Source organism: Loxodonta africana, chromosome 23, assembly GCF_030014295.1.
Source record: "Loxodonta africana isolate mLoxAfr1 chromosome 23, mLoxAfr1.hap2, whole genome shotgun sequence".
Classification (NCBI taxonomy): domain Eukaryota; kingdom Metazoa; phylum Chordata; class Mammalia; order Proboscidea; family Elephantidae; genus Loxodonta; species Loxodonta africana.
The window spans coordinates 58,544,922-58,558,893 of NC_087364.1; the positions used below are offsets into that span (position 1 = coordinate 58,544,922).

The following is a 13,972-nucleotide window of genomic DNA, read 5'->3' on the forward strand; positions in this document are numbered from 1 at the left end:
AAAGAAACCTTTTTAACTGTGCCAAGTGAAGACTTTTCTAAAACCTCATTGACCCTGGGCACCTTTGTTCATGGTACATCTTGCAGAAGAGTGCTTTATAGAACACCAGTTGAAAAACGCCCGGAAGGTTCTGAGGAGAACATTTCCCAAAGTGATGGCTGACAAGGGTTCTCGTCTCCCCTGGTGGTTCTGTTCCCTCTTCCCCACTGCTTTGGGGACAGAGTCCCCACTGCATTTAGAGCTGATTTTCTGCCAAACCACTGGCTCCCACTTCAATACCACCAACCTACCTCTGTAGAGCTTTGCCCTTGAGCCCAGGCTGGGGAAGGGGAGAAGCTTTGAACTGAGTAAGAGATTGAACTGGACTTTCTAATATATGCAAGTGAGCCCATTCATTAAGACCTGAAGGTGACTGGAAAAGTCAAATGGTCTGCCCCAGTGACATCAGGGAAGGGAGATCTGATGGACACTGTTTGCAGGCAATGGTGAGAAGGAATAAGCCAGCTGGTCCAATAAGCCATGACAGGGCCCATTCACAGCATGGCGCCAGGCCCATCATCAGTGCATAGTAAAGGTGTGCTGTCTCTCCCTATGATGAGTTTGAATCCTGGATGCTAACAGTTGTTGATGTACATGCTCCAAGCACAAATTGCAAGGACAGTTTTTCAGGATGGTTTTGGGGATTCGTCCAAACGTTGTCTTACCAGTTTGCAGAGGGGTAGTCCCTTTGACGAGGCCACCTTTCATGTTTCCTGCCCCCTGCGCTCCGCCGCCCTAAGTCAGCAATTACCTTTTGACACAACGCGCAGCAGGTGCTTTCTGAGCTGTCATAATTACCTTCCACTGAAAACTTCTCCCTGCCAGTTTGGAACCACAGGCGACCTCCTGGGAAGATCTCAAACAGAATTACAAATAAGAGTGGCATCTTTGCTTTGGCATGAGGCTGGTGTTGGTGCTGACCAAAACCTCATCTTCTAATGTTCCCAAACAGTGGCCTGAGGCCAAGCAGCCTTGCACGTCTGCAGCGAGAGGCTGATTTGCCTGGTTTCAATCCAACCGGATAAAATAGCACTACTCCATTTCATAAAATGAAGTTCAGCTTTGGCCTCCCCATCAAATACATCCAGTGGAGCAGGGGTTTATGTAGCTCTATGTGTCTGACTTTAACACTAGTGATAAGGCTGTTGAAATAATGGCTTCGGTGGTACAAATGGTTTATGCTCTCGGCTGCTAACTGAAAGGTTGGAGGAGTGAGTCCTCTCAGAAGCACTTTGGAAGAAAAGCCTGGTAATCTACTTCTAAAAAAAACAGCTATCGAAAACCCTATGGAGCACAGTTCTACACGCATGGGTTGCTATGAGTCGGAATCAACTCCATCCAACTGGTTCTAGAATGCAAGGCACTAAAATAAAGTGACGCCCTCCTTAGCAGGGTACCTGTTGTCTCCAGAGTCTAGTCTCGCTGCGTTCAGCCACCCCGCCTCCTGCCGCACACGTCTTTCAGGACGTTTGTTGGACCTATTGTCCATATTATCCATAAACACTATCAAATTTTCCATTTTGCTATAATCTGATCAGTCTCCCAATTCGTTACTTCTATTTTCAGCTTGCTCATCTAAGTTGAACCTGTTCATTGATTTATTTTTATTTTAATGACTTTTTTTTCCTGGAATTTTTATTGAGCTCCTTTTCAGATCTGCCTCCCACCCCCGGCCCCCCCATTCTCTTTCCAATTGCTCCGTTTTCTGTGGTTCCTGGAATATGAGTTTAACCATTTGTCACCTGCTTTGTCTCACACTCCTGGTTTTGTCCTTTGTTATTCTGCGCTCAGCTCTGAGAGGAATTTTCCCGCTCCTGCCCTAGCTTGTGGGTACATCTCTATGCAGTCGGTCTGAGTTTGTCTTTTCTAAGGGTCCTCAAGATTTCATGGACACATTTTTAAGTTCGTTTCTGAGCTTGGGATTCCCACACCATGTGAGCTGTATTCATTTGGATCTGGTATACCTGTGCAGAACAGGCATGGAGGTCCATCTTCTCGGAGGTGACTCTTTCCACCCTTTGCCCAGAGTGGCTGCCTAGCTTCCACCCTGCATCCCTAGGTCGATGCCAGCAGTCATCCCAGGACCCAGTGCTCAGACAGCCCCTTGGAAGCTGCAGGCTTCATGAAGACATCCTAGCTGGAGTTTTCTTAGTGCAGAGGGCCTGGGTCTCCATTCCTCTCTCCTCAAGGGCATTGAAACCACCACTGATAGGGTGGGTCACAGCTCCTCAACAGCCGTTCAGTTTCACCCCCTAGTCACAGCTTTAGTTTCTTTGTTTTTTGATACCTGAGGAGTTCCTCTCTAGCTTTCTTATTTTTCGATTCTTTTGTTGTTCTGTTGTATTTTATCCAACAACTTAATGTATTTGGAACAGAAAAATGGCCCCCATATCTGCTCAGGCTGGGCTAAGCACTGTATATGATTATCTGAATCTATACAACAGCCCAATGATGTGGATCCTATTGTTAACCTCACATAACAAATGAGGCAACCCCAGATTAACCAGTACTGGCTGCCATTGGGTTTTGTTGTAGTTGCCATTGAGTTGATTCTGACTCATGGCAACCCCACATGGGTCAGAGTAGAACTGTGCTTCATAGGGTTTTCAATGGTTGATTGTTCAAAAGTGGATTGACACAGTGGCTGCAACAATGAGCTCAAGCATAACAACAATTGTAAGGATGGCTCAGGACCGGGCAGTGTTTCGTTCTGTTGTGCATTGGGTCGCTATGAATAGGAACCAACTCGACGGCACCTAACAACAGATCAGCAGGCTTTTCTTCTCAGTCAGAGGACTCGAACTGACAAACTTTCACTTAGCAGCTGAACACATTAATGGTTTGTACCACCCAGGGACTCCAGCCGAGGATTAGAAAAGTTTAATACGTTTTCCAAAGTCCAGAACATGAGTCTCCAGAAATTTATAGAGCAGATGTGATACCCAACCCATTAGCCCACAGACTTGGCCTACATTGACTCCCTCCCACCCCACCTGTTGCTGCCCTGCCCAGCTCATTCTGTGGCTGCCTCCAGCCCCAGGGCAGCTGGTCACTAGCAGGCTGTTCACTCCATCTGTCACACGCACCAAAGCTCTCTTACCATTTCCCCGCTACAGATGGTCCTCTCTGTCTCCTCAAGTCCTTTCTGCTTTGCACCAGCCTGTTCCAGACACACTTTCTCAGTCAGTTTGCCCTCCCCCCATCTCTTTCCCCACCTAGTATATACCGTAAGTTCTGAGTAGGAGTGAGGCAGGAGAAGTGAGAATGGATAAGAGAAAAGCATCATCAGAACTCAGCCATAAACTAACAACCCAAACTAAACCAAACCCACTGCCGTCAAGCTGATTCAGACTCATAGTGACCCTGTAGAACAGAGTAGAACTGTCCCATAGTTTCTAAGGAGTGCCTGGTGGGCTCAAACTGCTGACCTTTTGGTTAGCAGCAGCTCTTAATCACTGCGCCACTAGGGTTTCCATAAACTAACAGGAGGGAGGGAAATAGTGGTAATTCAAAAACAATGCCCAGTGCTCTGGCTTAGATAACAAGAGCAGATGATGGAGCGTTTGCTGAGGCAGAGAGGACAGGAGTAGGAGCAAGTTAGGGTACAGATGGGGGTTCTGAGCTCATGTTGGACATGGTGAGTTTGAAGTGCCTGTAGAACGTCCAAGTGGGGTCATTCAGGAGACAATGTGACATGGAAGTCACCACTCAGGTGATAAGTCTCTGCTGGAGATCCACACGGGGCAGTAAGTGTGATGCTGAGCCACTGGCTGTGTGTGAGATGGAAAGACGGTGGGTCCAACATGAATGAGGCCTGCAGCTCACGCCCAATAGGATTGTAAGCTCCTTGAGGCAAGAAACCACGTCGTTTCTTTTATCATATAAAAGTGCTCAGGACAGATCTGGCACTCCTATTTCATAGGGTGGCAGCGAGGATTAAATGGTGTGAGGAATATGAAAAGCAGCTTCAAAATTGAAAAGCATGGTCCCAAGATTGATTGTTGTTATGACTACCATCCCCCTCCTTCTGTCCAGAAACTTCTGAAAGACGGTGGGTCCAACATGAATGAGGCCTGCAGCTCACGCCCAATAGGATTGTAAGCTCCTTGAGGCAAGAAACCACGTCGTTTCTTTTATCATATAAAAGTGCTCAGGACAGATCTGGCACTCCTATTTCATAGGGTGGCAGCGAGGATTAAATGGTGTGAGGAATATAAAAAGCAGCTTCAAAATTGAAAAGCATGGTCCCAAGATTGATTGTTGTTATGACTACCATCCCCCTCCTTCTGTCCAGAAACTTCTAGACCTCCGGTTGCCCACAAAATAAAAGCCATCCAACTCCTCAATCCTCCATTCCAAATCTGTTCTTGCAGTCTCATCTCTCATTCCTCACCTTTCCCAAACACAACCTGACCCTTCCAAGCTCTGTGTCTTTGCTGCTTCCCAACCTCCCAGTGCCCCCTGCCACAGGGTGAATGTGGCACCCCACACATCTGTGATGGGCAGGAGTCACAGTCTGGGATAGGCCTTTTTGTCTCTTCCCCAATTGGACTTAAAGATCCATAAAGACAGATGCTTTCTTATATCCACAAAGTAGGATATGCAGATATTAATAAATATCTGCAGGAATGAATGAATGAATGAAAGATTCTCTATATGCCCCAAACTTAGTACCTTCTTTGTCAATAGAAAAGACAAGATGAATGAATAAAGGAATGAGGGGTTGCTGCTCCATTTGCCTGGAATTTAGTCCTCACCATTTATTCCTAATGAAAGATTAACAGTCTTTCAATACGAAAAAACCAAACCCGTTGCCATTAAGTCCATTCTGACTCATAGTGACCCTATAGGACAGAATAGAACTACCCCATAGGGCTTCCAAGGTTGTAATCTTTACAGAAGCAGACTTGCCACATCTTTCTCCCACACAGTGCTGGGTAGATTCGAGCAGCTGAGCACTTAACCATTGCGCTCCCAGAGATCCTTAACAGCCCTTCAATATCCACCCTAAAAGCCACCTCCTCCCAGCCAGAAGTAATCGCTCCAGTCTCTGAGTTCTCCCAGTGCTTTGTACCTGGTCTATGACACTCAACTCAATTCTCATTACATTTGAGCCTTTTGTGCACTTGATAGTCCACCAGACTGAAAGTCTTGACAGGAAAGGATTCAACTTGTAAGGGCTGCATCTCTTCAAGCCCCTAGCACTGCCTGCCACATAGTAGTTGGTAGGTAAACATATCTTACATTGAATAGTTACGTTCAAAAATACTTGATTTATTGGTATTTTTGAAATGGCATTTGGATGAGTATGTCAGCAGCCTACATAGAGAAGTTCTCACCTGATCTCCTACTGTCAGGAGAGCCTTCTCTGGCCCTGGAGCACCAGCCTACTCCTAACTCAGACCTCCTTGGCTTTGTCCCTGCTGCCTTTTCTCAGCATTTGCCCTGGGTCTTTGGTCTCTATTCTCTCACCAACTGAACGGCAGCCACAACTGCCCACCTGGAGAACACATCTTCAGGTTTTCAGAGAGCTAAGTGTGTCTGGTCTCACTAAGGCCTTGGGCATCTTCTCACGCTTGGTGCCCATGGGTTCACCATGATTCACGAACAGCTCAGGAATGAAAGTTCTTTTCTCCCCCGAGGAAAGGTCACTTTGCATAATTTCCTTCTTCCTTTGACATATTTATTTTTCCTGCCCCTGGTTTGATCATTTTTCAATTACAGTGTGTCCCTGCAGCTCCAACAGAGGGTTAATGTGGGTCTCTTCATGACCATAGATCCACGTCTGTGAAGCCATAATTAGGCATTTCCTTTAGCTGTGGTCATAGATTATATAGTGCAGGAAGTCTACAGGCATAAGCCTGAGTATGAGGGGAAAACCTGTTTGGATGCCCATTGGGAAGGTAACTGGGGAAGTTCCCAATCATTCCCACCTCTGAGTCTTAGCTCCGGCTGTTTCCCATTCCCAGAATGTCCTCCCTATCTATCTTGGAGAGTTTAAATCTTACTATCTTTTGCGACCCATACTAAAATGAGATAAAAATGTATCCCCTTTCAAATTGCCAGGAGTTCGCATTCTTAATACTCAATGAAGTGAGGGTGTGGTCTGTGAGCACTCTCGCACTCTGCTGGTAGGAGTGTAAAGAGACAATTTCTTGCAGAAAAAAAATAAATTGACAATATGTATCAAGAGCTTTAAAAATATCCTTACTCTTTGACCAGTGATTCCATTCTGAGGAATATTTCCTAAGGATATAATCAGAAACAGCCAAACATTGATGCACAAAAATATTCATTACAGCATCATTTCTAGTAGCTGGTACATAGTAAATGGCTGATAATGAGGGGTTTTTTTAGTGGTTAAGTATATTATCCCCACCACTGTAAAAATGGTGTGAGCGAGGCATCTGACCTCCTCTAACTTCACGAGGGGGAGGGAGAAACAAAATAAACAGCCCAAGGCTGACTCCTATGAGGCAGTGGTCAGACATGCCTCCTCTCTCCGCCATTTTTACCAATTCTGACACCAACTCTTCCTCCCACAGCACTGCCTACTTCCCTACTGGGTTTGATGGTTCATTGCAATGGCCCTGCAGACCTCACAGACAATACTCACGATTATGGGGTTTACTAGGGAAGTAACAGGTTACAATTCAGGTTCAAGAATGCTCAAGATACAATTCTTCCATCAGGACAGCCTCTTTTCAGCTGTGCCCACAGGCACGCCTCTCACTGGCCCTCGCCTCCGCCCTGCTCAGGCAAGTATTACAAAGTTCCTTTAGCTCTGCCAATAACTGCCCTGACTTACTCTGCCAGTAAGCCTTGGCCAGACAGCTCTCAGCTCTAGCTCTGTGACTCAGCAAACCTAGCTTCACCAAGTACCCAGAGGACCCTACTTCTCCAGCAAGCCTCCTTCGCAGAGGCACTCAGCTTTCTCGCTCCATGGGCTAGGAAGCCCAGCATGCTGCCTCTTGCTGGTCTCTTCTGCCAACATTTCTCTGCCACTGCTTCTTACCGTCTTCAGTGTTACAGCTCTCTCTCTCTCTCTCCGTCTCTCTCTGTCTCTTGCTCTGTGTCTTCTGGTTCCAGGAGCTTCTCAGTGCAGGGATCCTGGGTTCAAAGGACACACTCTGCTCCTTGCTGGTGGTGAGATTCTCTCTTCCCACTGCTAGGATGGCTCATTTTAAGCCTAGCAGGATGGCAAAACTGACCAATTCCCTTGGTGGGCCACAATTACCTCACTTGCACAGTCCCACCCAATTGCTGTGTGTGAGTCACTAAGACCATGGCCAGAAGGCCCACATTAAGTAATTCATTGTACCGCAACCACCTTCTGTCCGTCTGGCATATTGTGATGGCTTGCATAGTGCAGTTATGCTGGAAGCTATGCCACTGGTAATTCACATACCAGCAGGGTCACCCATGGTAGACAGGTTTCAGCGGAGCTTCCAGACTAAGCAGGGTAAGAAGAAAAGACCTGCTGATCTACTTCCGAAAATTAGCCAATGAAAACCTTATGGATCACAACAGAATGCTGCCTGACTCGCTACCTTTGGACATGTCATCAGGAGGGATCATTTGCTGGAGGGAGACATTGTTTGGTGAAGTAGAGGGCCAGGGAAGGCAAGGCAGAACCTCGGTGAGATGGATTGATACAAGAGTCACAACAATGGAGTCAAACATGCCATCAATTGTGAGGATGACGCAGGACTGAGCGATATTTCATTCTGGTGTATATAAGGTCACCATGAGTCGGGGTCTACTTGACTGCAGCTCTCAGCATCATCATCAAATGTATTATAGTACACCCATATTATGCAGCCTTTTAAAATGAAGTTTGAGAGGCATTTTAATGTTCATGTTAAGTGAAACATGCAAACTTTCAAATTGTGTTTACAGTGTGATCCAAATAGATCTTTTCCAACTGTTGTCTCACAGGATGTTCATAGGGATGCTATAAATAGGAAAGTTCCATTTACCAGCAAGGTTGGAAAGTTGTCAAATACACTTTGAAGCTTCTCAGAGCCTTGGATGTGCTAATGAGAACAGGAAACCCCCAAGAAGAAGACTCAACAGAGTCACTGTTTCAGTATGGAGCATCACAGGGGCGGCTGTTCAACTCTGCACACTTGAGAAAAACTTGGGGGGGAGTACCTAAGAAAATACTGCAATATTGAGAGAGGTTATTGTTGCCGTTGGATTATAGAATTATTTGGCTGCTTCTTATAGGGTCTCTATGAGTCGGAATCGACTCGACAGCACTAGGATTAGGATTTTCTTTTGTCCTACAAAAATGCAATGTTGTTGTTGTTGCTAGTTGCCATCGAGTCGATTCTGACTCATTGTGACCCTGCATGTGCAGAGCAGAACTGTGCTCCATGGGGTTTTCAAGGTTGTGATCTTTTGAAAGCTAACTGCCAGGCCTTTCTTCCGAGGCACCTCTGGGTGGGTTTGAGCTGCCAACTTTTCAGCTAGTAGTCGAGCACTTAAACATTTGTGCCACCCAGGCACCTCATAAATGCAGTTGTTGTTGTTGTGTGCCGTCAAGTCTGTTCCAACTCATAGCAACCCTATGTTGTACAACAGAATGAAACATTTCCTGGTCCTGCACCATCCTCACAATTGTTGTTATCCTTGAGCCAATTGTTGCAGCCACTGTGTCAATCCATCTTTTTGAGAGTCTTCCTCTGTTTTTGCTGACCCTCTACTTTACCAAGCATGATGTCCTTCCCCAGGGACTGGTCTCTCCTGATGACGTGTCCAAAGTATGTGAGATGAAGTCTTGCCATCCTTGCTTCTAAGCAGCATTCTGGCTGTACTTCTTCCAAGACAGATTTGTTCATTCTTTTGGCAGTCCATGGTATTTTTGATATTCTTTGCCCACGCCGTAATTCAAAGGCATCAGTTCTTCTTTGGTCTTCTTTATTCATTGTCCAGCTTTTGAATGCATATGAGAAGATTGAAAACATCATGGCTTGGATCAGGCACATCTTAGTCCTTAAAGTGACATCTTTGCTTTTTAACACTTCAAAGAGGTCTTTTGCAGCAGATTTGCCCAATGTAATGCGTCATTTGATTTATCAACTGTTGCTTCCGTAGGCGTTGGTTGTGAATCCAAGTAAAATGAAACCCTTGACAGGTTCAATCTTTTCTCTGTTTATCATGATGTTGCTTGTTGGTCCAGTTGTGAGGATTTTTGTTTTCTTTATGTTAGTTGTAATCCACACTGAAGGCTGTAGTCTTTGGTCTTCATCAATAAGTGCTTCAAGTCCTCTTCACTTTCAGAATGCAGTTAGTGTTATGAAAAAAAGGAGCCAAAGGGTCACTGTCCATCCACCTGGAGCAGACTAGGAATGCTATAAGGTAGCATCCACAGAAGCAACATGCCAGGCACATCAGAGAGGAAGGCTGCTTTCAGGGTGGCGACTGAGAGCAGGACATTCCTGAGTGCTGTAGGTGTGGCTCTCAGTGCTCTGCCTATATTCTGTAGGACGTGGGCATGGTCAGGGTCATAGCACTGTCACCCTGACTCTGACTACCTACCCACCATCTCCCCTCCCCACCCTGGGCCTGGTCAAAGGTTTCAAGATGCCTCCAGAAACACCCCCAGGGTCTGTCTCGTGGACCATATCCCAGGATCCCTTTGCTTCCTGGCTATCCTTAATGGCAAACCCAAAGTCCAGCGAGTACTAGGCCTCCTTGGATTGGGCATTTCATTCAGATACCTTCCTTAATTCCCTACTTTTCCATCTCCCTAGACTCAGTCTTCAGGTCTTCCTTTGTGCCATCCCTATACACCTGGGTCACCCCACTTCAGTCACAAGCCCAGCCCCAGAGCCCTGCACCCAGGTGGGTCCAGGAAGGGAGTGTGAACTGGTCAGTCCCTCTCACTGAGTGTAGCAGGACTTTGGAGTGATCTGCTTGGACCCTCCTGCTTACTTTCCAAGGTCCCCTAAAATATTTATCAGCCTTTATCAGACTAATGGGCTTCAAAAAGAGCAATTTTCCGAGACATGAGACAGGACAAAATAAAACGAACATTAAGGAAAAAATTATTATTCCAAAATGAAAGGAGAAAGATCATTTAGCATCCCTGTTAGTGTTATCTATTCATGAGAAACAGAACATTTAATCCAGAGTGGGAGGGGGGAGGGGGGAGGGCTTTGATGCCCTTGCCTTGGGGTCACCTTCATGCCAACTCATCTGTCTTCCCTGCCACAGATAGCAGGGATGATGGAGACAAGAGGATGCAAATGAGAGACACTTTAGAGGTGGACACCACAGGGTGCAGAGGGATTAGAGGGGGAGGAGGGAATGTGAGGGAGAGAGAATCCAGTGTGACTCCCAGATACTTGCTTAGGGGATTGGAGGGGTGGTGGCTCCATTCCCCAGTCTTGCCACCTTTTATACTTCCTGTCTCCTTTGCATGCCAGGTTTGGTTCCTGTTTTGAATCATGCTTTATGGGTTTAGTCCCTGAGGTCAGGAATTCTGAGTCCACCTAGCCCTCCAACATCTCTACCAATCCATAAGGTTTGCCTTTGGTTCCCAGCCCTAAGACCAGACATCTGGGGTGCAAAAGGTTGTGAGAGGACTTGTGTGTTATAGTGGTCCACACAGAGTCCGGGCCCATGGAAGTCATGTATGACCCTTCTCTACCTCCGCAGGTATGGGGGGAAGGGCAGAGCTGAGATCTGCTGAGAAGGCTACCTCCTCAGGGTTCACTTTGCTTGAGTTGAAGAGGCCATGATTTTATACCAGCTTCTCTGGCAACCCTTAAAATATAGACAAAAGAACGGGAGGTTCCTATTCTTCTGCATCTCTTTCTTCTTTTTCCTATGCTCGTTGCCTTCTCTTTTACCACTTCTGTGGTGCAGTGGTTAAGAGCTTGGATGCTAACCAAAAGGTGGGCAGTTCGAATCCAGCAGCCGCACCTTGGAAATCCTATGGAGCAGTTGTACTCTGTCCTATAGGGCCAGTATGAGTAGGAATCAACTCAACAGCAACGCATTTGGTTTTTCGGTTGGTTTAACTCCTGATCCCCTTCTTTTGCATTTCCTTCTTTCCCCTTCCTTTCCTCCTCTCCTCCTTCTCATCTTCATTCCTACTTTCAATCTAGCACCTTTGTTTTTTTTTTTACAGCTCCATCTATCCCCAAACTTAGAAAAATATTTTCAACTTAATGCTTTTCTCAACCAAAGAAGTAAGCGAAGTTCCATACAAAGCAAATTTAAGCTGACACCCCACCTACTCACTAAGAGCTTGTCAGCCAAGCCAAGTTGGTAATTATGTGACCGAGATCACCTGGCCAGAATCAAATATATGCCCCATGATTGGATCCTCAGGTGTTCTTCTTCCCCATGGTTTACCCCATCATATTCCATGATGGAACATCTCTAATCTCAGCTTGTGTCAACCATTACATTCATTGAGTTCTTTGCGGGAAAAACTGTTGACCCGAAATGTCTTTTCTTCCTCTTAAAATTAAAATGCAAGTCTGTTTGGTTTTGCATCACACATTCAATTTTGAATGTTTCTTCTCTTTTCATTAGATTTGTGACAAGGAGTGGCATTACTATGTCATCAATGTGGAGTTTCCAGTGGTAACCTTATACATGGATGGAGCAACATATGAACCGTACCTGGTGACCAACGATTGGCCCATTCATCCATCTCACATAGCCATGCAACTGACAGTCGGTGCTTGTTGGCAAGGTAAGACTGTCAAGGACAGGGGACCTAACTCAAGCCCTTCTCCCTGACCTGACCTATCCGTGTACATTCCATGAAAGATACTTAGAAAAATGAAAAGCATGTGGTGTGACAACTACTCTTCCTTGCTTAAAAAGTAGAGTATCTGGATGGTGCAAATGGTTAACGTGCTCAGCTGCTAACCAAAAGGTTGGAGGTTCTGATCCACCAGAGTCTTCTCAGAAGAAAGGCCTAGCAATCTACATCTGAAATATTAGCCACTGAAAACCTTATAGAGCACCGTTCTACTGTGATACGCCAGGGGTCTCCATGAGCTGAAGCTGACTTGACAGCAACTGGTACCAATAAAGTAGGACTTATAAAAAAATTTATTAGTCCAGACACTAAACCTGTGCAATGATAAAGCGCTTGACTTGAGACCAGACTTTTAGATCAACATGAGCAGTTTCATGGTTGTCTCTGAGTTACTAATGCCTTTCATTTTTCTGGAACCTTATTCTGTTCCAAACTGGAGATATATAGAGAAAAAGCTGAACATAGACTCTTATATCAAAATTCCCAGTTGGCTCTGTTGAGCTCCACTTTGGTCAGGAGCCAAGGTTTTCCCTCCATGTTTCCCACACAGGCTGTCGAAGGCCCCAGCCCACCCTTCCGTTCAGGGGACTCACAAATGCCCAGGACTGTGGGGGGCAGGTTGTGCATAGTCCGTGAGTCCATGGAGGCCACTCTCAAGGTCAGCTCAGCTCTGCCCTTCCCATGGTCTCTAAGGACTGAGCTTCTGTGTTACATCCCCACATCCCCACTTGAAGGTCTCTGCTCCCTCCTCCCTTCCTCTGTCGTAGTCTCTCTTACAATCCCTCAAACCCAGGCTGATCTCCTCTTTGGACACAGGAACAGTGGCTCTCCAAGCTTGTATGGAACCTTTCTGTCTCTCTTCCAAGTCTTTGTTTCTGCTACCTTAAGGGCTGGGGATGCTTTAAAGAGCAGATGGGGAGGAAAATGTTCCCCAAAAAAGCAGATTAGTACTTTGAGATATAAACCAACCTCATCTTGATGGATTCTATGAAAGCTACTAGAATTTGTGACTTTGATCATTCGGCGTGCGGAATTCAGGGGGAGGTGGTCTGCAGTATAAGAATATGCCTTCAGAGAGCTAGCTAACCCAGGAGTGAACTAGGCCAAACACCAGCTGCTCTGGGTTCGGACAAATAGTGAGTCCTGTGCATGAGAAAATGGAAAAAAGTGCATATAGTACAGCCCTGGGAGCACTACAGATAAAACTCAGGGAGGAAATAAAGCATGAACAAGTCAGGGAAGAGAATGTGTTTTTTAGCTAGCTGAGGTCACTTACTTGACATCTGACATGTGTCATGTGATAGTAAAAAGTTCATTAAACATTTTCATAGAACTTGGTGATGAGAGCTCCGTCAGTATCTTGGGCTTCCCCAGGGTAACAGGAAAGGGTGACCATGTCATCTGGCAAGAGTCCATGAAACTAACTAGTATAGCAGTGCACTGATTGAGAGGTTGCGCAGGAATCATTAACAGCTGAACACAGCTGTGCTAAAAGTAATGGCTCTCTAGTGTGGCTTGATACTTCAGCCAGACACCACAGCTAGCCTGTGGCTGTTATGATGGAACATAGCCTGCATAATGACTGTCTTGGTCTCCTAGTGTTGCTGTAACAGAAGTACCACAAGTAGGTGGCTTTAAAGAACAGAAATTTATTTTCTCACAGTTGAGGAGGCTAGAAGTCCAAAATCAGGGAGAGGTCCTTCTTTGTCTCTTTCAACTTCTAGTAGCCAGCAGTCCTTGGTGTTCCTGGGCTGGTAGGTTCATCTGCCTCTATCTGTCTTCCCTCTGTGTCTGCTTGCTTGTTTCTGTGCTTAATCTGCTCTTTTTAGATCTCAAAAACAATTAGGTTTAAAACAGACCCTACATTGATGTGGTCTCATTTACATAACAAAGAAACCCCTGTTTGTAAATGGGATTACATATGCAGGTATAGGGGTTTGGATTCCAACACATTTTTTTTTAAGCTTTAAGTGAAAGTTTATAAGTCAGTCTCTCATACAAAAATTTATATACACCTTGAAAAAAAAATTTTTTTTTATATACTCCTAGTTGCTCTCCCCCAATGAGACAGCTTGCTCCCTCTCTCCACCCTGTATTCCCCATGTCCATTCAGCCAGCTTCTGTCCCCCTTTGCCCTTTCATCTCCCC

The 13,972-nt window shown here is 45.7% G+C and overlaps 1 protein-coding gene across 1 annotated transcript in view; it reads left to right on the forward strand.

Annotated features, from left to right (window-relative positions):
- CLSTN2 (calsyntenin 2) overlaps positions 1 to 13,972 on the forward strand; it is a 433,412-nt gene that overhangs the window by 373,470 nt on the left and 45,970 nt on the right. Inside the window, exon 9 of the mRNA XM_064275381.1 lies at positions 11,590 to 11,752. Within this exon, the coding sequence (XP_064131451.1) occupies positions 11,590 to 11,752 (163 nt within the window). The remainder of the gene's footprint in view (positions 1 to 11,589; positions 11,753 to 13,972) is intronic.